This window comes from Erinaceus europaeus, chromosome 19, assembly GCF_950295315.1.
Source record: "Erinaceus europaeus chromosome 19, mEriEur2.1, whole genome shotgun sequence".
Classification (NCBI taxonomy): domain Eukaryota; kingdom Metazoa; phylum Chordata; class Mammalia; order Eulipotyphla; family Erinaceidae; genus Erinaceus; species Erinaceus europaeus.
In genome coordinates, this window is record NC_080180.1 from 50,076,311 (window position 1) to 50,099,938 (window position 23,628).

At 44.4% G+C, this 23,628-nt stretch overlaps 1 protein-coding gene across 6 annotated transcripts in view; it reads right to left on the minus strand.

The window, feature by feature from the left end:
* Nucleotides 1-23,628, minus strand: part of TRIM2 (tripartite motif containing 2) — a 143,013-nt gene that overhangs the window by 44,747 nt on the left and 74,638 nt on the right. For 3 of the 6 annotated variants that reach the window (XM_060178929.1, XM_060178930.1, XM_060178928.1), the window contains exon 2: nucleotides 1,175-1,359. In XM_060178929.1, coding sequence (XP_060034912.1) covers nucleotides 1,175-1,308 — 134 coding nt within the window. In that variant the 5' untranslated portion in view covers nucleotides 1,309-1,359. Of the gene's footprint in view, nucleotides 1-1,174; nucleotides 1,360-10,466; nucleotides 10,606-23,628 lie in introns of those variants that run through there. The other 3 variants (XM_060178932.1, XM_060178931.1, XM_060178927.1) reach the window with 2 other exon arrangements.

Consider the following 23,628-nt stretch of genomic DNA (forward strand, 5'->3'; position numbering starts at 1 on the left):
TTATGTATTCCCTTTTGTTGTCCTTATTTTTTGTTGTAGTTGTTGTTGTTGTTGATGATGTTGATTTCGTTGTTGTTGGATAGGACAGAGAGAATGGAGAGAGGAGGGGAAGACACAGAGGGGGAGAGAAAGACAGACACCTGCAGACCTGCTTCACAGCCTGTGAAGCGACTCCCCTGCAGGTGGGGAGCCAGGGGCTCGAACTGGGATCCTTAAGCCGATCCTTGCGCTTTGCACCATGTGTGCTTAACCTGCTATGCTACCGCCTGACTCCCTATTTCTTTATTTTAATGGGAGATATGCAGATATAAAGAGATATAGAAAGAACCAGAACACTGCTCAGCTCTGGCTTGATGGTGCAGAGGATTGAATCTGGGACCTCTGAGTCTCAGGCATGAAAGTCTCTTGCAGAACCAGTATGGTGTCTCCCCGGCTACCCACCTCCTTTTTATTACTTTTTAACTTAGTGGGTTTTATTTGTTTATTTTTTTGTTTTATTTTATTTTAATGAAAGAGAAAGATACAGAGATCAGAGCACTACTCATCTCTGGCTTATGATGGTGCTAGAGATTGAACGTGGGACTTCAGAGCCTCAAGCATGAGAGTCTTTTGTATAACCATTATGCTATCTCCCCAGACTGGAGAAAAAAAATTTTTTTTTACTAGTGGTTTACAAAATAATAGGGGTATAATCCCACCACCAGATTTCTGTGTCATTATTCCCTCCATTGGAAATTGCAGTGGTTCTCCCAACGTCACAGATTCGGGTTGACTATTATTTCTATAACTATATGTCTGTCTGTCTGTCTGTCTGTCATCTATCTGTCTATCTATCTGTCTATTTTTTATGGTCCTGTCTTCCATTTTAAGTCACAACTACACCTATTACTACTTCCAAATGTCCGAGCTCCTTTTCTGTTTCAAATATTTTATTTATTCAGAGAGAGAGAGAGAGAGAGAAAGAGGGAGAGAGAGAGGGAGAGAGAGAAGGAGAGGGTGTTAAGCAACATTTTCTTAATTTTTTTTCAGTCTTCTAGTGTTTAATATCCCACCTCCTGGGGACATGAATCAGGTGCCATCAGGGAGACTGCTTTCTCCCATTTGTAAGTCACTGTGGCCCGTGGGTAACTGGAGGAATCCAGAAAGAACCTTTACCCGGTGGCAGGAGGCTTACCTCTCGCAGAAAGTGTGCAGGCAGGGGAGGACCTTGGGGTTCTTGTACCGTTCCAGGCATATACTGCAGATCAGAAACTGCTTGTCAATCTGGCGTACAACAGGACTTGGGATGTTGGAGGCTTCACTGGCCATCCTAGACCACTGACATGGGCGGCCGGCTGTCTTGGACCGTGCACGTGGCTGCTGCCAGACAAAGAAGAGAAACACATTTAGTTGTCTGAAGGTGTAGGATCCACCTCAGCTCACTCCCTGAGGGCTCTGTGCTCTGAGCTCAGGCTGAAGCCACTTTTGAGCCAGAACCAGCCTTGCTTGCTAGAGATGGAGCCCAGCTCATAAATCAACAAAATAATTGCATGTCCGCCATGCAAGCAAGAAATCAGAAGAAGGTGTGTTGTACAAAGGGGTGAGTGAGTGTGCCGGGTGGGTTTCGCAGCACTGACAACTAAAAAGATACCTGCAGACCTGCTTCACCGCTTGTGAAGCGACCCCCCTGCAGGTGGGGAGCCGGCAGCTTGAACCGGGATCCTTAAGCCGGTCCTTGTGCTTAGCGCCAAGTGCACTTAACCCGACTCCCTTAATAATTTTTTAATGAAAATGAACGGGAGGGTAAAAAAAAAAGTGGGCTCAGAGAATTTCGTGTGGGTTTGGGTGGTGACTGCACCTGGGCACAATGCACAAGGACCTAGATTCGACACCCCCCACCCCCTACTACCACCTGCAGGGGGAAAGCTTTGCAACAAGAACCGTATCTTTACGTGGATCCTTGCGCTTTGCGCCACGTGAGCTTAACCCACTGTGCTACCGCCCGGCCCACTCAATACAGTTTTTTAAAAAGGTTTGTTTATTCCACATGAAGAGAGTTTCATAGCGTGAAAGAGAGAGACAAACCAGAGCACCATTCTGGTACTTGTACCAGGCATCCAACTGGAAACCTGAGGCACGCAAGTCTGATGCTCCACCAGCTGCAATACTTCCCTTGTGCAGTGCACATGCACGTGTGCACATGTATATGTGTGCGACATATATGTTACTGTTTATGTTTATAGGGAAAATTATATATAATAAAAAATTTTTTTTGCTTATTTTTGATAAGACAGAGAAATTGAGAGCGGAGGGGAAGGTAAGAGAGGGGTAGAGGACAAAAAAAGAGGGAGACACCTGCAGCACTTCTTCACCACTCTTGCCTCGTGTAGGTGGGAACTGGGGGTTTGAACCCGGGTCTTTGCACAGGGTAATATGTGCATTCAACCAGGTGTGCCACCACCCGACCCCATGATGTAATTTTTTAAAGCATGAAATGCCTCATGAACTCTTACTCAGGGACCATGCCAGCCTTCTGTTCCATCTCTATTTTAGTACTAAAGTGAGGCAGGCTTATCATTTTTATACCCCACACACATCAGTGAAGTGTTAAATTTCATATTCGGTAATGCCAACTCATCAGATAAGACAGACTGCTGGAAACCTGAGTTTTCTGATGCTCTGATTTTCCTGGGTGACCGTCACTTCGGTTTCCTCATACTAAATGGAGAAAATCCATTTCTTCTCTATTCTGATGCCAAAGCATTCCAGAAAAGCAGGGGTTCTGCCAGCCTTTTAGGGCTCCTGAGAAATGAGCTAAATTTAATTTGATCAAGGAAGATTCTCCACTCTGGTTGTGTCGGGAGGCAGTGTGAGTCTGGGGCAGGATGCTGGCTCTCTGCACTGCCTCGTGCAGTGAGTTCTGTTTGAAGGTGACAGGCTGTGTCACTGGCACTTGCATAAAAATTCTAGCTGCCTATTAATCGTGATCTTAAACCTGGGTTCTTATGTATGTTAACATGTGCACTCAACCAGATGTGCTATAGCCTGGCCCCACTACTCTCCATCTTGAGCTCAAGATACCAGCTTCTCTTTTACCTGGCAGGTAAAAGCTACCTGAGGTGTCAATCATCCTAATGGTCCAAGATTTCTTCTCTGCAAATGTGTGCAAGACAGGCACCTGGTCCACCTGTTTAAAGGGCATATTTTAATTCACCCTGTGTACAAATAGCTGGGTTCTCTGGACAAAGGTTGCCATACTTTTTAGGAACTGGGGACCTGACAGGAAGACCCACTTGCCCCTTAGACGGCCCTGTCCTTGCTTGATTCTCTCTAGGGCTCTGGGAGGTCACCTTCTAACACATCACAGCAGATTCTTCCTTCACACACTGGATCCTGCCCCTCCCTCCCACACCAGGATGCCAGACTTCTGTGGGGGGAGGGGGGTGTTCACTGACAGTGTGTAGGAGCCCTGGCACCTGACACCTGGCACCCAGCACTGTTTCTGGTAGACAGTGGGACTTGAATCAGTCCTGGTCACAGAAAAGATAAGTCCTTGCTGAATTAGCTGGTCACTACTAGTCACATAGTTTTTTTTTAAAATATAAATAGCCCATGGGCACTCATTGCCCATTGAGAACTCATTGAGAACATTGTGTTCTTTTAATATCTATCTATCTATCATCTATCTATCTGTCTATGTGTGTGCGTATAATGTTTATTTATTGAAAAGAGATAGAGATAAATTAAGAAGGGGGAGTGTGATGGTGAGAGACAGAGACACCTGAAACACTGCTTTACCACTTGTGAAGCTTCCCTTGTACAGGTGGGGACCAGGGGCTTCAACTCATAACATGTGTGCTTAATCGGGTATGCCACCACCCGACCCCTGATTTTTTTTTTTTCTGTGAGGGTTATCACTGGGGCTTCATGCTTACATAACTCCAGAGGACTGTAAGTTTTTTTTAATGATGGCTTTATTATTTTTAATATTTTACTTATTCATGTATTTATTGGATAGAGACAGAAAGAGATAAAAATGAGAGGGGGAGGTAGATAGATGGATACATACATACATACATGCATGCATGCATGCATACATATATACATGCATACATACATACATATATACATACATATATACATGCATACATACATACATATATACATGCATACATACATACATATATATATGCATACATACACCTGCAGCACAGCTTCAACACTCATGAAGCTCACCCCCAGCAGATGGAGATTGGGTTTGGACTTGGTTCTCTGTGCGTGTTAACATGTCTTCTCAACAAGGTATGCCATTGCCTGACCCTCTAATTTTTATTTATTTATTTGTTTGTTTGTTTTCCTGTTTGTTGCCCTTGTTTTTTTACTGTTGTTGTAGTTATTATTGTTGTTATTGATGTCATTGTTGTCAGATAGGACAGAGAGAAATGGAGAAGGGAGGGGAGAGAAAGACAGACACCTGCAGACCTGCTTTACTGCCTGTGAAATGACTCTCCTGCAGGTGGGGAGCCAGTGGCTTGAACCAAGATCCTTATGCCAGTCCTTGTGCTTCGTGCCACATGCACTCAACCTGCTGGGCTACCGCCCAACTCCCTAACCCTCTAATTTTTTTTAAGAGGGTAAGAGACAGGGAAGAAGAAACACCACTGCATTGCTCTACTCCTTGCGAAGTTTCTCCTTTATATGTTGCTCTCACGTGGTGGCTGAGGGCTTGAACCTAGTAAAGTACTCAACTGTGGTAAAGTGTGCACTCCACCAGACGAGCTATCTCCTGGCCCCTTTCACGGGGATGTTGTGTGAGGCTCCAGTGCTTGGCAACAGAAGCCATGACCCAGAGGGTCAACTTTTAGTGACCTATTTCTATATTCTCACTAGCACAGGAAAAGACAATGAGGACGCTTGGGGACACATATGCATAGCAGTCAAAACCCTAAGAAGGTCGACATAGAAATTCCTAACTAGTGGGGGCTTGCCAATTAAACGCAGATTGACTGTAAAAAGAAAAAGTCTTGTCTGTAAAAGCAATGCAACCATTCACATAACAAAACCATCAGGCTGAGAAAAATCCTGTCCCAGCATTCTTTTCCTCGGGTCATCACTCCCCCCCACACTCACTTTCTCAAATCTCCTATATTTAGTGAAAAATTTGACTAGCTGGAAAAGGAGAGCCTGATGGGAGATGAGATGGGGAATGGGTGGGTGGGAAGGGATGCTTGTGGGCACAGGTCTAACGCTGAGGCCCTATTTCTACTACAAATGGTACTGTTCAGATCAGAAAAGCATCAACACTTTCTATCGTTGACACCAGAGAATGGACGGGCAGGGAGGCAGGGGAAGAAGGGCAGAGAGTTTGGACGGACGCTTGTCTGACTAGACTAGGAAGCATGGTTGGGACTCAGGTTCAGACTCACTTAGACATAAAATTCTAACCTGTGATTTGTGAATAAGAACTAATAATGTTTATGCACAATAATCTGGGTTTAAGCTCCCACTCCCCAACTGCAGGGAGGACACTTCATGAGCAGTGAAGTAAGTCTGCAGGCATCTCTTTTTCTCTTGCTCTCTCTATCTCCCCCTCACCTCTCTCAATTTCTCTCTGTTCTATCAAAAAAAAAAAAGTAGAAAAGGAAAAAATGAAAAAATGGCTGCTAGGAGCAGTGGACTCATAGTGCTGGCACTGAGCCTCAGTAATAACCCTGGTGGCAGAAAAAAGAAAGAGAATAAAAAAAAATTTTTTTAAACCCCAGGTACTAACAAGATGATGTATGATACTCAAGACACTGAATCCAATTTAGAGAGGGGAGAGGGCTAGAGAAGGAGAGAGAGAGAGAGAGAGAGAGAGAGAGAGAGAGAAGCTTTCCCCCTGCAGGTGTGGAGTGGGGCCTTGAACCCAGGTTCTTGAGAATGATAATGTGTGTGCACCACCTAGTGTGCCACTGCCCGGCCCCCTGGAACCTAGTTCTCCAGTTTAATGTTATCACTTTCCTGTGTTATTGTTTCTCTCTGTTGCCACTGAAGTGCTTTTCTTTATCAATATGGTTACATTTTTATCCTCCTTCAAGCAATGCCAGTGAGATGAACAGACTAAAAACTGGCTTCCCAAGTAGTTTGAGATCTTTCTGGTAGACTTGTTCTTAGTTGTTTTTCCCTTTTCCTTTTTAAAAGTATAATAAGAGACAGAAATAAAGCAATAGCGAGTACAGGAAGAGAAAGAGGGAAGCACAGGAGGGACAGAGATGGTGTATTGCATCAAAGTAAAAGGCTCTGGGTGGGTGGAGGGGGAGAGTGCAGGTCCTGGAAAAGGATGACAGAGGACCTAGTGGGGGTTGTATTGTTATACGGAAAACTGAGAAATATTATGCATGTACAGACTATTGTATTTACTGTCGACTGTAAAACATTAATCCCCCAATAAAGAAATAAGAAAAAAAAAAACTATTTAAAAAAAAAAAGAGGGAGGGAGAACCCTGCAGCCTGCCCACTGCTTGTGAAGTTTCCTTCCTGCAGGTGGGGGGGCAGGGTGGGGGCTCAAACCTGGGTCCTTGCACACAGTAATGTGTGTGCTCAACCAGGTGCAGCATCACCTGTCCACCCTTTAAGTTGTCTGGTAGCCTTTTTAGAGAGGAAATCTTGAGCCATTAAGATGCTCTGTAAGTCAGGGATTCAGTATCCGGACAGTTAGCACGTTGAACTCAAGATCTACTTTAACACAAAATTAAAGGCGTTTTTAACATGTGAGCTCGTCACCTCTCTGCAGCTGACTTTGCATTGTGACTGAGGACTCAACTGGGAAAAAAAAAAAAAAGAGGGCAACCTTGAGTGGAATTAAAACAGGGTGACCTATTTCCAGTTAAATCAAGCTTCTCTCCCAAATGGGTCATTTTGTAAATTAGAAGACCAGATGCAATGTGTTTCCAGACAGTAGGTATGAGGTGGTGGTTTTTTGGAGGGTGCATTAACTTGGGTCTCCAGGCAAAGATGGGCCCCAGCTTCCCCAGGGTTCTCTGATTCCCTAGGGTCAGTAGCATGACAGCCTCCCTTGAGGGCAGGCTTCTATTTGATGGAAGTGGATTTTTAAAAAGATATTTATTTATTTCCTTTTTGTTGCCCTTGTTTTATTGTAGTTACTGATGTCGTTATTGTTGGATAGGACAGAGAAAAAATGGAGAGAGGCGGGCAAGACAGAGGGGGGAGAGAAAGATAGACACCTGCAGACCTGCTTCATTGCCTGTGAAGTGACTCCCCTGCAGGTGGGGAGCCGGGGGCTTAAACCGGGATCCTTATGCCGGTCCTTGTGCTTTGCGCCATGTGTGTTTAACCCACTGTGCTACCACCCGACTCCCAAGGAAGTGGATTTTTAAGCTGACTTCCACCTTGTTGCTAAGATATTTACACCTATCCCCTACCTCTTTCCTTAGTCTAGAATGGTGACTGCCACTGCCTTCTTCATGAATCGTCTCAACTTGGCAGTAGGTTTTAAGATCTGTGTTGGGGTGTCCAGGAGGCCTGGTTTGTGTGATGGGGTGTTAAGTGGTCAGGCTAATTGACATTCATCTTCCAGTCTCAGGGGACAGTCAGATGAGTAGGGTCTCCTCTTAACACATCCATTACCTTGTCGTCTCCCCCCTTACTTTCTTTGGGGACTACACAAAGGGGCAGAATATTGGGGACGGGGAATCACAGGACGGGTAGCAGGCAGCCAAGGCCCTAGGCTCAGGGGGTGGGAGTAGAGGAGGCACAAAGGGAGAAGAGAAACAAAGTGATTCTCCCCCAGTGTGTCAAAAGGACTCAGAACAGGAACCCAATCTTTGCCCCTGCAGTGTAGGAAGGAGAGTATTTAATTCTGCTATTGATTAGAATAAGAAGGGAGAGAAGCTGTTGAGAATAGGAAGGCAGAAAATAAACTAGAAAAGGCATGCAAAAGCCAGTGGTTGATGTTTCATTCTATGATGCTATTTCAGTAATTATTGTGAGGTCTTTTTGTTTTTTTCTCTCTCTCTCGGTTTCTGGTCTAAACTAAATCTCCACATACTGAGAGGAATCAATCTGTTAATTTCAGATAGCCTGCCTAGTGAAAATGTTCAGAGAGCCCAACTAGCCAACCCCATTAGACAACAAATTCTACTCTGATAAAATTCTTATATAAATAATAAAGAGGTATGTGCAAATTGTGATCTGCTACTTAGAAGGAATTCTCTGAGATTGCTTTTTAAGAAAAAGAAAAGGGGGCAGAGGGTAGACAGCATAATGGTTAGGTAAACAAATTCTCATGCCTGAGGCTCCAAAGTCCCAGGTTCAATCCCCCACACCACCATAAACCAGAGCTGAACAGTGCTCTGGTTAAAAAAATAAATAAAATAAATAAAGGGTTTAAAAAAAGAAAGAAAGAAAAAGAAAAGGATGTCAGTAATTCAACAATATATTTTTTAAAGAGTACTAGCATTTCTCTTCTCTGCAGTTCAATAATACACACCATTATTTGGTTAAAGTCTTAGTTTTATTAAATAAATCATGGGAGAAAAAAAGACACCAGGATGACTTAAGAATTAAGTTCAGTTAATTTTTTTTTAAAAAATCAATGCATATTTAAGATTTTTAAAGATTTCTTGTTATTTAATAAAGATGGGTAAAAAGAAGGCGCAAGTTTGATGGGATTAATACCTAACACTGTCCAAATGGAGGATAGTTTCATTTTTTTAGTAAGACAAAGAATGACAACTTTCACTTCCTTCCTTGAACAACCAAACCCACAAAGCATGTGTTATCGTGATATAAAAAAATTAAGTCACCTCAAAATTATCGTAACTATCGTATGGTGAACAATGTGTCTAGATTTTATGTTAAAAGATATGGGTTATAGAGGTTGCCCTGGCATTTCTGAGAAAGCACATTCAAGCCATCTGAGAGGTTCTTTTTTTCTTTTTTCCTTACAGTCAGCCCTGCTTTCATCTTTCCAATGCAAATCAGTGTGCCTTTTGAGAACACTGGAAAGAAATGCTCAGAGGTTGCTGAAGGGCCACCGCTCACATCTGTGCAACAGAAAGCTGCTTCTTCCCAGCGCAGCAGACATGGAGAGGGACATGCATTATTTAACATCTCAGTGGGCTAGGGGCTGGGCTGGCAGAGCATCTGCCCAAAGTAGACAGTGGAAGGCACCACAGACCAGACTGGTAGCAGGCAGACCAGGTCTTCACACTCAAATCATCACTGCAAGAATCTGAGTGGGCAAAGGGATATTCCTACACCTTGAAAAAAAATAATCTAACAAAATTTTCACAAGGGACAAAACTGCCGCAAAATGATCAAAACCGAGAAATGAACCAAAAATCCCTAGCAAGACTTTTCACAATTTAAAAATGCCACTGGAATCTGTTCCTTAAAGCTATGACCATGAAACCTTCTTTTTTTCTGTAGAAAGTCCCATTGTACCTATTACTGGGTACAGCAAACTATTTATGAAAACCCAGGCTTTTTTTTTTTTTGTCTTTAGTTTAAAATAAATTAGCAACACTCTTGCTTCCCTAGCTCTCCCAAACAAGGAATAGTGACAGGGTGGGGCACACATGGAGAAAAAGCTCTTCCACACAAAAATAATGTCCGATGTTGCAGGAGTTAAGCCTTAGTCCAAGCAAGGGTGTGTGCGTCCCTGTTTAATGCCACCACTATTGAACTCCACCCAGATTTGATGCTCCTTTTCAAAGGCAGGGGACCGAGTCATCTCCAGCATCTTTGCTGATCATCAGCGGCATTCAGAACTCTGAGGGGCAGAGTCATGCATTATGAATGAATGGGTTTCCAATGGTAACTGGGAACCGCCGCGTTCCACCCCCAGGATTCTCTGGAAGTGGACGCGGTGGGGGGAAGGGGCACGTGCTACATTCTCCTCCACCCTGGGTTGTCTGGGAAGGAGTCTGGCAAAATGAAATATTTCACCCCATCTTTGTAACTAACCGAGCAAGGGGGGGGGGGTGCGGGCGGGGACGAGAGAGCAATCCTTCCTTTAAAAATGGCAGTAAAATGCTTCTATTTAAAAGAAACCAAGATGCACGGTAAAATAAAGGCGGCTAAAAATGATGATCTCATTAGAAACTTGATCATGAAAACCTTGCAGGACTTTTCTCTCCCTATTCGGGTTCATTTGACGTCTTTGTTTCAGCAAAGACTGGGTCTCCCTCCCTCTATTCTTAAGAGTTTGAGAGCATGCAGCATCATCATGAGAGAGAAGGTGCCTGGGTGTGTGTGTGTGTGGGGGGGGGAAGTGGTGAAGCCAGAACAGAGAGCAAGAGACATCAGTTATGCACCAGACTTAATCCCAAACGATCCCGAACACCGAGCACCTACCCATTTCTGCAGACAAGATTAATCACCCGGGCTGACTCTAAATCCTCCCCAGCCCCACAGAACAATGCACGTCTACAGCCACCGCAAGTTCCCAAGCACCGCGCGAAAGAGAAGGGTTAAAAATGCCCTACCATGCAGTGCAGCCATCATCAGAAGCCCAGCATATCTTCTGTGCTAGGGAGTGAGGTGCCAGCTCGGGCACGAGAGAGGGAGAGAGGGAGAGAAGGAGAGAGGGAGAGAGGGAGAGAGGGAGGAAGAGAGAGAGAGAGAGAGAGAGAGAGAGAGAGAGGAAGAGAGAGAGAGAGGAAGAGAGAGAGAGAGGAAGAGAGAGAGAGAGAGAGAGAGAGAGGAAAATGGAGAAGAGACGGAGAGAAGGCTCAGCAAAGTCGGCAGGAGTGTTTCTGGGTCATTAACAAGTGGGAGACCCCTTTGGACGTGCAAGCCAATCAGTCTTGATCTTACAGGTCATCTTTTCCTCACTCATCGTCTGTTGCAAAGACTGCAGCAAAGCAGGCAAGGGATTGTGGGATAGGGATGCAGCAGGAGCACCGAGAGCTGGGGGTGGCTGGCTCCCCCCCCCTCTGAGTCAGCAGTCAGCTGGTCTGCGCTCGCGTGCAGCTGGGCAGCTCCATCTACAGCGGGGCTCTGCTCCGTTGCGGGACCCGCCACCCAGCCCAGCAGGCTCGGGAAGAGACGGCTGGGTGGGAGGTGGCGAGGGAGGGGGGGGGGCAAGTCTCTCTGCAGAGAGAATCGATTCCAGGAAGCATCCCCAAAAGGGAAAGTTCAGACTTAGAGGGCAATGCCAGGGCATGCACTTTCTTTGGTTAGGAGAGGGAAGGAGAGAGAAAGAGAGATGGAGAGAGAGAATGCATTTATTTCTATGCCTTAGATATTGCACTAGTCTGAAACACAAATGCCAATGTGCAAATATGCAAGACAGCCCAGTTCAACAACCCTCTGCTACCTATTCCCCTCTTGGTATTTATTATTATTTTATTATTTGCCCAGCAGAGAACAGTTCCTCAAAGTCAAAGCATGCACATGACAGTCTTCTGCTTTTTGCAGTTCCTAACATTAAGAGAAAAATAATACAGAGCAACATTTGATTCAGGGGGCGAATAGAAGCTGCTGCTTCTTGTTAAAAGTTATTTGGGGTCTGGGAGGTGGCACAGTGGATAAAGTGCTGGACAGAGTGATGCTCTGGTTCTGTCAACAAATTAACAAATATTAAAAAAGCAGTATTTTTTTATTAGTGATTTAATAATGATTGACAAGATTGTGGGATAAGAGGGGGTACAATTCCATACAGTTCCCACCACCAGAGTTCAGTATCTCCTCCTCCCTATTGGAAGTGTCCCTATTCTTTATCCCTCTGGGAATATGCACCGAAATTCTTTATGGGGTGCAGAAAGTGGGAGTTCTGGCTTCTGTTCAGTGGGGAAGCAATTACAGAAGCCAGACCTTCTACCTTCTGCAACCCTCAACGACCCTGGGTCCATGCTCCCAGAGGGCTAGAGAATGGGAAAGCTACCATGGGAGGGGGTGGGTTATGGGGATTGGGTGGTGGGAATTGTGTGGAGTTGTACCCCTCCTACCTTATGTTTTTGTTCACTAATCCTTTCTTAAATAAAAAATTAAATAAATAAATAAATAAATAAAAATAAAAATCTGGAGGCTAATAATAATAATAATAATGCTTTAGAATAAAAAAGTCCATGCTGCTCACAGTGCAAGTCAGTCATTCCCTTTCTGCAGTAAGAGAGGCAGGAGGCTATGCTTCAGTCAGCTTCCTGCCTGTCTGACTATTAGCCTAAAAGTGAATACTAGTGATTTCTCTTCTAATAACGAAAGTGTGAATTTGCATCTTCGACTTTGATTACATTAATATTCATCACACTTTTCCTGTGCAGTCAAGCACTGCACTGGGCCTGAGAAGGGGCCCTCAGCTCTGCAGAGCTACAGATTCCTGGGTGGCAGGGGGCCGGGGACGACATCACACAGAACCTGGGGACATCAGAGACCCAGGGAAATGCAGAGCCACGTCAGCCTGGACACGGCGCTTTAGGTGGCAGACACTTCTCAAAAGCTCAGGGTAACATCCTGCTTTGGAAATGTCTCTGTGATCCAGGAGGTGGCTCAGTGGATAAAGGACTCTCAGGCATGAGGTCCAGAGTTCAATTCCTGGCAGCACACATACTAGAGTTATGTGTGGTTCTTTCTCTCCTACCTTTCTCATGAACAAATAAATTAAAAATATATATATATAAAAAGAAATGTCCCTTTGGGGGAGCCTGGCGGTGGCACGTCTGGGTGGACACACACATTACTATGCACAAGGATTTGACTTTGAAGGATTCGAGTCCCCGTTCTCCACCTGCAGGGGTAGGTGCTTCAGGAGCTGCAAAGCAGGACTGTGGGTGTCTCTCTTTCTTTCTCCCTCTCTGTCTTCCACTCCTCTTTTTTTCCTGTCTAATATAGTCCAGTGATAACCCTGGTGGTAGAAGGAACCAAAGGAAGGGAGAAGGAGGCTGAGGAGGAGAAGAAGGGAAATGTGGAAGAGGAGAAGGAGAGAAGAGAGGAGGAGGATCCCTCTGGCGGCCCAGAAAGTGGTGCAGTGGTTAGGGCACTACGCTTGCAAGCATAAGGACCTGAGTTTCATCCCCATCATCACGTGTACCAGACAAGTACTCTTGTTCTCCTCTCATAAACAAAATAAAATAAACTCTTTCTCTTAAATGTATTTTTAAATATTTATTTATTTATTCCCTTTTGTTGCCCTTGTTATGTTTTACTGTTGAAGTTATTATTGTTGTCGTCATTGGATAGGACAGGGAGAAATGGAGAGAGGAGGGGAAGACAGGGAGGGGGAGAGAAAGATACACACCTGAAAACCTGCTTTACCACTTGTGAAGCGACTCCCCTGCAGGTGGAGAGCCGTGGGCTCGAACCGGGATCCTTATGCTGGTCTTTGAGCTTTGTGCCACGTGCACTTAACCCACTGTGCTACCGCCCGACTCCCAAATGTGTTTTTAAAAAACAGTTTCACTCACAGGCCATGCAAGCCACTAATATATAGTCTTTGGGTTTTCCAAATCCAGGGACGTCCCCTGGGCTTCATCATTTTCTCAGTTTTGTCACTGTCCTCTCCCTCTCTACCTTTCCCAAAGTTCTTCTCTTTGCCCACTAAAGCCCACACTGCTTCAACCTCTGGTTCACACTTGTCATATCCAGAACTGTGATGCCTTAACTCTTGGACTGGCAGCAAGGACTATGTTGTACTGACTGATTTTTTCCCCATTCAAAGTGACTTCTGTAGCTTTCTGATCTTAGCTACTTGAACATTAACCAAGCTCCTCCCAATCTGAAAGTGACTACAAAGTCAATTTGCAGACAACAATAAAATATCTAATATGTCTTCCACCAGGTTCCAGATGATACCATGATGCCAACCTGAATTCCCTGAGCTGATGACCCCATCATGTGTCCTAGAGCCCCGCCTCCCCTGACCCTTGCCCCACTAGGGAAAGAGACAGACAGAGTATGGATGGACCTGCTAACGCCCATATTCAGCGGGGAAGCAATTACAGAAGCCAGACCTTCCACCTTCTGCATCCCATAATGACCCTGGGTCCATACTCCCAGAGGGATAAAAAATAGGGAAGCTATCAGGGGAGGGGATTGGATATGGACTTCTGGGGGTGGGAATTGTATGAGAATATACCTCTATTATCCTATAGTCTTGTCAATATTTCCATTTTATAAATAAAAATTTAAAAAAATTTAATATGCCATAAAAATTGTCTTCTATCCATGTCTAGTAGAGAAGCAATGATAGAAGCCAGACCTTCCACTTTCTGCACCCCATAATGATCCTGGGTCCATACTCCCAGAGGGATAAAGAATAGGGAAACTCCCAACGGAGGGGGTGGGATGTGGAACTCTGGTGGTGGGAAGTGTGTGGAATTGTACCCGTTACCTTATAATCTTGACAATCATTATTAAATTACTAATAAAGAATTAGCTTCTAATTTCAATCATCAACTATAGCAGATTTTAGAACTCTGTCACCTACTCCAGGAGAAAAACATTGCAGCCTGGAGCTACCACCCATCTTTCTGTCCCTAGAGGTCCCAATTCTGAACTGTCACATGGAGGAAGTTATGTGATATGTGGACTCAGGTGATTGTCATCTTTTTAAAAAAAAACAGTATAATGTTTTTTAAAAATATTTATTTCCTTTCTGGTGCCCTTGTTTTTACTGTTGTTGTAGTTATTATTATTGTTGTTATTGATGTTGTCACTGTTGGATAGGACAGAGAGAAATGGAAAGAGGAGGGGAAGACAGAGAGGGGGAGAGAAAGACAGACACCTGTAGACCTGTTTCACTACCTGTGAAGCGACTCCCCTGCAGGTGGAGAGCTGGGGGCTTGAATCGGGATGCTCACGCCAGTCCTTGCGCTTGGTGCCACGTGCGCTTAACCCGCTGCACTGCTGCCCAACTCCCAGTGCTTTTAAGGTTTATCCATGTTGTCACACTTCAGTACTTCATGCCTCTTTGTGGCCAAACAAGTCTATTGTATGAGTGTAACACGTTTTGTTTACTCATTTGTCAGCTGATGGCTATCCAGATTGTTTTTGGCTGTTAGGGATAATGCTTCTCTAAATAACCAGGTGTAGGCGTTCACAGGGACTTAAGTTCTGTCTTAGAAGATGGTGACAGAGCTGGTGAGCTTGTTCACCTGGGAGCTTGTCCTGTTTGTCATGCAGGCAACCCAGGTTCAAGTCCAGTCTCTCTTTCCGATCTGTTGTTGTTTTTTCCCCCCGTGGGGAAAGAAGGAAAGAAAAAAGAAGAGAAAAAGAAGAAGAAAAAGAGTCTGCTATATAATTATATATAATCAGAACCAACTTCAGAAACTACAGACTGGCTGCTCTTATTTTACGTAGCCTCTTCCTAAAGCAGGTTATCACAGAGCTGCCTGGCTTGCGATAATGGAAGTGCCCTCTCTCTTTTGTACAATGCTGAGCCCAACTTGAAGCCAGGTTCATCGAGTGCCAACCTCTCCCAATGTCTCTCCCCTCTCCTCCCCAAGCACATCATCTCTTGATTCCCCTGATGAATCCAAACTCCAGGGCACACAACAAGAAGAGGTCTCTGTTCTCAGAAGACAGTGGAGACAGGGGAGAGAAAACGAGGCCACTCTTGTGTGCGTCAGAGCACTTTCTGTCCACAAGTGCTGATGGCCCACTGTTTTCCCTCTAGCCGCCCCAGCCCCTGGTACAGCCCCTGATACACAGCAGGTGCACAACAAGCAGATGCAGAATGACAAAAGTCCTACTGAAATGAGTGAATGGTGTGGCATGATGCAGAGGTGAATGCTCCCACCAGAATCAGAAGACAGTTGACTCAGGGACCACTAGAGAGAGGCATAAATATATTACTTTTATTTATTTATGGGAGAGACAGCCAGAAATCAAGAGAGAAGGGGGGCAATAGAGAGGGAGAGAGACAGAGACACCTGCAATACTGCTTCACCACTTGCAAAGCTTTCCCCCTGCAGGTGGGGGCTGAGGGCTTGAACCAGGGCCCTTGCACACTGTAACATGTGTGCCTAACCAGGCATGCCACCACCTGGCTCCGAGGTGATTCTTCATATCTGATCAGTGACTTCCATCTGGAAAGGACTCTTCCATAATGCCTATTCTCTTTCATCTGGCAGAGCCAAGCCCAAAACAGAGCAGATGTCTCGGTGACTTTAGTGACAACTGGGGTTCAGAAAAGTGACTTGCTCTGGGTAGAGTGAGCATTACTTCAAGCAGGTGGCCTACAGGCTTGGCCTAGTGACCGGCACTGTTCCTCTCTCTGTGCCCCTTTGAGGATGTTCTCCAGAGAAGAACAAAGTGTCCTGATTAGAGAGATGGTGCATTTCAGCAAGAGATAGATCTGGTCACCGAGAAAGAGGCAGTTTGAAATGGGCACTCTGTGACCTCTACCCAATGCAATGACTGCTGAATGTTTCTTTGCTTTGCCTTCAAATACCTGCTTAAGAACGGCTGCCCGGTCATCTGAGGAAGGACTGTGAGCAGTCTTGTGCTGATGCATGCGTGAGCTGAGGAAGAGTCGTTGTGACTGAGGGTCAGCACTCCAGGTACACCCCTCAAAACCAGACTTCTTCCAGTTAGCCCAGATGCTTTCAGTCAGTTGTACAGAGTGTTTGATTTGGAGCCCTAAAAACTCCTTCTGCTCTAATGGCAGTGACTCTGGAAAGAGAACCCTCTACACACACACACACACACACACACACACACACACACACACACACACGGGGAGTCTGTCTGGGATCATTCTTTAGACTATGAGGAAGGCCTATAACCAAACAGGAACACTTGGAAATAATGGCAGATGAAACAGAAAAAAACTGTCATGTATTTAAGTGAAGGAAGTTTCAACAGACCTTAATTAGCACAGTGGGGAGATTTGGGTAGAGATGGACTCCTCAGAGAAGCAGCTGCAACCCAAGAACTCACACCGGAACTGGCCTAGCTTTGGGATGACCACTTAATTAATGGCTTGCATTTCCTGAAAGTTATGTGCTAGGGAGTGGATGAGGGACTGAAGTTGCAGTAACAAAGACCTAGATGGAAGCTCCTGAAATTACTCCTGGAGAGCTGGACTATAAAGGTTATGCAAAAGAGTTTCAGGCCGGAGGTCCCAGGGTCATTCCCCAGCACCACTATAAGCTAGAACTGAGCTGTGCTTTGGTCTCTCTGTATACATCTCAATAAAAATAAAATAAACATGCATGTGGCACAAAGTGCAAGGACTGGCATAAGGATCCCAGCTGAAGTCCCCGGCTCCCCACCTGAGGGGAGTCGCTTCACAGGCAGTGAAGCAGGTCTGCAGGTGTCTATCTTTCTCTCCCTCTCTGTCTTCCCCTCCTCTCTCCATTTCTCTCTGTCCTATCCAACAACAATGACATCAATAATAATAACTACAACAATAGAACAAAACAAGGGCAACAAAAAGGGAATAAATAAATAAAATAAGCAATATATATATTTTTAATCTTTTTTTAAAATTTTTTATTTTATTTTTTTTAATATTTATTTTATTTATTTATTCCCTTTTGCTGCCCTTGTTGTTTTATTGTTGTAGTTATTATTGTTGTTGTCATTGTTGGATAGGACAGAGAGAAATGGAGAGAGGAGGGGAAGACAGAGAGGAGGAGAGAAAGATAGACACCTGCAGACCTGCTTCACCGCCTGTGAAGGTGACTCCCCTGCAGGTGGGGAGCCGGGGTTCGAACCGGGATCCTTATGCCGGTCCTTGTGCTTTGCGCCACCTGTGCTTAACCCGCTGCGCTACAGCCCGACTCCCCAGCAATATATATTTTAAAATTTACTCCTGTAGGAAGTTTTCTTCTTTTTTTCCCCCCTTTACTGCAGGATTAATGCTTTATAGTCACCAGTAATGGGAAGTTTTCTGCCTCCTATCCTCAGCCCTCTTAACTGGGACTGTGGTTCAGGGCAGCTCTTCCCAGTTGGGAGGAGAGCGGGTCTGTGGGTGGCTGAAGGGTGCTGTCCAGTGCTGAAACCTAAGCCAAGTGGTCGAGCACAACAGAGCAAGCCCATCTCTTTTCTGGATCTGAGCCCCATCCTTTTATCAAGGGTCTCTGAGTTAACTTTCCCTTTGGGGGTATTTTTCTCAGGCTGATTCACACTGAACAGATAAAAATAGTTTGATAACTCTATCAAAGAAGAAATTATAGCAGGTTTAATGTACTGTGTGCTCCCCCCACGACTAGGGTTACTGCTGGGGTTCAGTGTCTGCACTGCCACCTCTCCAGATTCAAAGGAGGTCTCGAAACTTTACATCAGGCTCAACCTGACGCTGTTGACTGGCTACGGAAGAAGGGCAAACGCTAGAAGAAGAAGAAGAAGTGTCTGCACAACTCCAGGAGTCATCTCCTTTTTTTCTTTCATCTAGGTAAAGTGTGAGAGACAGAGAGGGGAGATACACAGCACTGCTCAGAAGCCTTCCCTCTGCAGGGCTCCAGTGTGGTAGCCCAGGGCTCTGTGTGTACTCTATAGGGGGAATCACCTTCTGGCCCTGATATAATTTATTTAAGATTTATTTGAGGGGGGGATAATACAAGCATTCTGACCCATATGATGCTAGGGATCAAACTTGGAATGTCATGGTTGAAATCCAATGCTTTTTCCATTGTGCCACCTCCCAGACAGCTGTCATTTATTTTATGGAAAAGAATACTATCTTAGGTGCTTATAAGTCATATTCCCCTATAAAATTAAGCTTGACAGAATTCCCTAGCCAACAATTTCTAGGTTTTACTTTTTTTAAATTTTTAAAAATATTTATTTTATTTATTCCCTTTTGTTGCCCTTGTTGTTTTATTGTTGTAGTTATTATTGTTGTTGTCATTGTTGGATAGGACAGAGAGAAATGGAGAGAGGAGGGGAAGACAACGAGGAGGAGAGAAAGATAGACACCTGCAGACCTGCTTCACCGCCTGTGAAACGACTCCCCTGCAGGTGGGGAGCCGGGGTTTGAACTGGGATCCTTATGCCGGTCCTTGTGCTTTGCACCACCTGCGCTTAACCCGCTGTGCTACAGCCCGACTCCTGGTTTTCCTTTTAAATGAAATGTTTACTTCCCTATTTCTAGTCTTTGAGAAACTAACCCTTTCCTTAAGAAACTAACCATTTCCAGGCAATCTTAGCTGTGAGTTCTTTCAGTTAAATGCTCTCTTGTTGGGAGTTGAGTTCTTTCAGTTAAATGCTATCTTGTAGGGCAGCGGGTTAAGCGGGTGGCGCAAAGCTCAAGGACCGGAGTAAGGATCTCGTTGGAGCCCCTGGCTCCCCACCTGCAGGGAGTTGCTTCACAGGCGGTGAAGCAGGTCTGCAGGTGTCTATCTTTCTCTCCCCCTCTCTGTCTTCCCCTCCTCTCTCCATTTCTCACTGTCCTATCCAACAACAATGACATCAATAATAACTATAACAATAAAACAACAAGGGCAACAAAAGGAAATAAAGTAAATAAAACCTAAAAAAATTATATAAAAATGTTCTTTTGTTAAAAGTATGAAACAACATTTATTTAGAGAAACTGAGCCTTCTATTATTTACATAATGTATTTGTTTCCTAGGGTTGTGCAACATATTGTCACAGTCTTGATGCCCTAGAATGACAGAAATTTATTTCCTCATACTTTGGGAGGTTAGAAGTACAAAGTCCAGGTGTCAGCAGGGCCAAGTTCCCTGCAAAGACTCTTGGGGAAGATTCTTCCTGGTCTCTGTTAGTTTCTGTTAGCCCCAGGCATCCCTTGGCTTGTGGGCACATCACTCCAACCACTACCTTTGTCCTGCATGCTCATTTTTTTCCTTGTAGGATAATGCGTCTTCTCATGGCGTTCTTTTCCTAGTGTCTTTGCTTTCTGTTTATAAGGACACTTGTCAAATTGGATTAAGGCTCATCAGAACTCAATTACATCTAAAAAGACCTTGTTTCCAAACTAGGTCCTACTGTCTTTGGGAATTCCAAATGTCTTTTCAAGCACCTCAGTTCAACCTATAGCACCTCCTGTGGGTAAAAGGTTAACATGAAGTCTGGGCTGATGCAGGACTATCTGGTCTTCCCACAGCACCACTGATGGAAAACAGTGGAGTTTAGATACACAGGGAATGCTATGTCTGTTTTGTCTGTGATATACATTTATGGAGCTGTGAGATGGCTCTATAACTAAGATGGCATGAAAGAGTGGTGAAGGGAAACAGCTATGATTTCTTTGTGTTAAGGTGACCAATACACCCCTTGGCTATCATTCCTGTCTATACTCCAAGTGGGTGGAGCCAGAAAGGAATCTCCAGATGAGACAAAGAAAGCTGCTATCTGTCCTGTTTTGTATCTTTTTAAAAAAATTATCTTTATTTATTTATTGGATAGAGACAGCCAGAAATCAAGGAGAAATGGGGTGAGAGAGAAGAAGAAAGACAGAGCGAGACCTGTAGCCCTGCTTTATCACTTGAAAAACTTCCTCCCTGCAGTTGGAGACCAGGAGCTCGAACCTGGGTCCTTGTGCACTGTAACATGTGTGCTCAACCGGGTGTGCCACCACCTGGCCCCCCTGTTTTGTATCTTTCACCAAAGCTTACCAATCATCTTATCAGATTAAAGTCTATTTGTGTCTTGTGAATCTGACTGATGGCTGGAACCCACAACCACAGTCAAGGGACTGGTCTACCCTGGTCTTGCTCCTTCCCGGTAACCTTCAGAAGCCACTTCTCAGTCTGCAGATGTCATTACAGAAAAGATTGAAGCAAAACACAAGCTTTGCCATTCATCGAGATAACCCAGCACCAGCAGACACACGTGCCAATAAAAATTAAAATAGCACAAAAAGTTTGCCACTATTCTGATTTTTGAAAACCAGGTAATCAAGTTAAAGCATCCCACCCTAATGATGCTCTAGCCAAACCACCCAGTGTTTTCTTTACATTCCTCCTGCATAAATTACTGTGCTCCAAATTTCTGTGTTGGGTTTCATCTCACCAATGTCAGGCTTCTCAAACACAGGCAACATTCGAGATCAATTAGTGCTTCTTTCAATCAAGTAAAACAGTGGAATGAAACTTGGATTTATCTATTGTTCTGACCATGATAAAAATAAATAAACAAATAAGCAAAAGGGGAGACAGGGATACAACATGGTTATACAAAAGGCTTTGTGCCTGAGGCTCTAGGGTTCCAGGTTCAATCATGAGTTAGAACTGAGCAGTGCTCTATATGAAGGAAAGAAAGGAAGAAAGGAAGAAAGGAAGGGAGAGAAAGAAGCAAGCAAAATCAAACATTCTTTTGTATTGTTTACCCAGAATGATTCAATGCTGACTTCATCTGCCCCAATTATGTTAGAAGACAACTTTCCTGTCCTAAGTTCAGGTCCCTAATTACCCTGGTGTCCTCAGTGATGCACACATAGAAGTATTTCTCTGTTCAGAATCTGGGCAAACAGCATAATGGTTATGCAAAGAGACTTTTTCATGCCTGAAGGTTCAAAGTCTCAGGTTCAATCCCCCACATCACCATAAGCCAGAGGTGAGCATTGCTCTGGTAAAAAATAAAATAGACCCACCCCAGAGTCTTTTACTTTGGTGTAATACTCCAATTCCATTTCAGGTTCGACTTGTGTTTTCTTGGTGGGTGGGTGGGGAGAATACAGGTCCATGAAAGATGATGAATGACATAGTGGGGGTTGTATTGTTAAATGGCAACCTGGGGAATGTTATGCATGTATAAACTATTGTATTTACTGTTGAATGTAAAACATTAATTCCCCAATAAAGAAATAAATTATTTTTAAAAAAACCTGAAAAAAAAAAGAAAAGATATTCTGGCAAATTAGATAACATTTTATGAAAAGAGATACCTTAAAGCAATATATGAGGTTTTTTTTTCTTTTTTTTTCAGGGACTTCATTTTACTCTAAAAAAGGAGTTTGAATCTGAGAAAATTACCTTTGTGTTCTATGTTTTGCAGCTCATCTCTCAGTAACTTAAAAAGTCTTTCTAAATAAATAATTCTGACTACTGAATTATTATTTTACTTAATGGAGTGGGGAGATAGCTCACCCTGTAGAGTGTATACCTTCATGTGCTTGAGGCCCTGGGTTCCAGACCCAGCAGCACACAGGAACACCACAGATGGCACAGGGAAAGCTCCATGGATTGTTAAGTGGTCCTGCAGTGTATTCCCCTCCCCTCCCCTTTTTTCTCTCTCATATAGAACCAAAAGAAGAATGAAAGATTGGGCTGGTGAGGATACTCAGTAGTATTATGTATTATGCATGTGTGAGGCTCTGGATTTGTTTCCTAGCACTGCACACAAAGATTTTTTTTCCCTTTGCTATATGAGCTTTATTCTTTAGATTCCTAGGTGTGTTTTTACTGGGTAAAAATCAGTATTACTGCATTTTCATTTTTAATAAAACAGTTAACTTTCCTGTGGAAAAAAAAATAGAATAATGGTTATGCAAAAAGACTTTTGACTTTCAAATCCGAGGCTCTGAGGTCCCAGGTCCAAATACTTCGATTACAAAATAAAAATTAAAAAAGAAATTAAGAACGAAAAAGGTATTTCTCTGTTCAGTAGAGTTTCAAGATCCCACTCTTTCACAATGAAGTTCAAGGCTGTGCCCAGTTCCTGCGCACCCCAGAAGGTTACCCTGCTTAATCACGCTGGAGTTTACTAAGAGTTAAGGCAAACCTCCCTTGGTGGCAGGCCAGGCCGAGCGGGCGGGGCCGAGCTCTGATTGACAGGTGCTGGGAGGGGCAGTGGCTGGTATAGGTGGGCGGCTACTAATGCCTTCCTGGCCGCCGACTTCCGCTTTCCCACATTCCTTCAGTCCCATAAAATGGAAGCTTTTTAGACCAATGTCTAGTTCAGAGTCAGCCTTATCAATGTTCCCGTTGACGAAATGACTCCACACCTAGGACTCTATTCTAAGGTAGCGATCGCAGACGTGGACCAATCTCTGCAAGCCCTGGTGGAGTACCGAGTGCATTCACCGCCCCCAGCAGCCCGGCCGCGGTTTCCAGGGAAACAGGCTCCGCCCCGGAGGGCTCTAGTGCAGCTTTGGCTCCAGAAAAGCAGAGCCCGCGGCCTCCTGCAGAGGGACTAAGGGCCGTGTTTCCACAGTGTGAACCTTTTTATCTTTCCAGCTCCCTCTCTGTAGGTTTCCTCTGCTAAGTTGATTTTCACCAGGACTCAGGACCCAGGACCACACCTTAAAATAACAGACTCAAGTGTGGAAGTGAGAGTCAGTTCTGCGGTGCCAGCAATAAAAGCTGGGGGTTTAGGTGGATTAAAAAAAATAACAATGAAGTTTGGAGGAGGCACTGGGAATGCTTGGACCTGATGCCTCTTGCAGCATGGGTGCTCCAACTGGGACCCTTTCCCATATCCTGGTGAGGCAGTTCTCTGCTTTCCAACCCTTAGGGGTACACGCAACTGGGTTAATATGGGACTTTCTCCAGCTAAGCCACTTTCACTCCACTATGAGCTGGTGCTAAGAGTACAGTTACAGAAGCCAGACCTTCCACCTTCTGCATCCCACAATGACCTTGGGCCCATACTCCCAGAGAGTTAAAGGATAGGAAAGCTATCAAGGGAAGGGATGGGATACGGAGTTCTGGTGGTGGGAATTGTGTGGAGTTGTACCCCTCCTATCCTATGGTTCTGTCAGTGTTTCCTTTTTATATATAAAATAAATTAAAAATAAT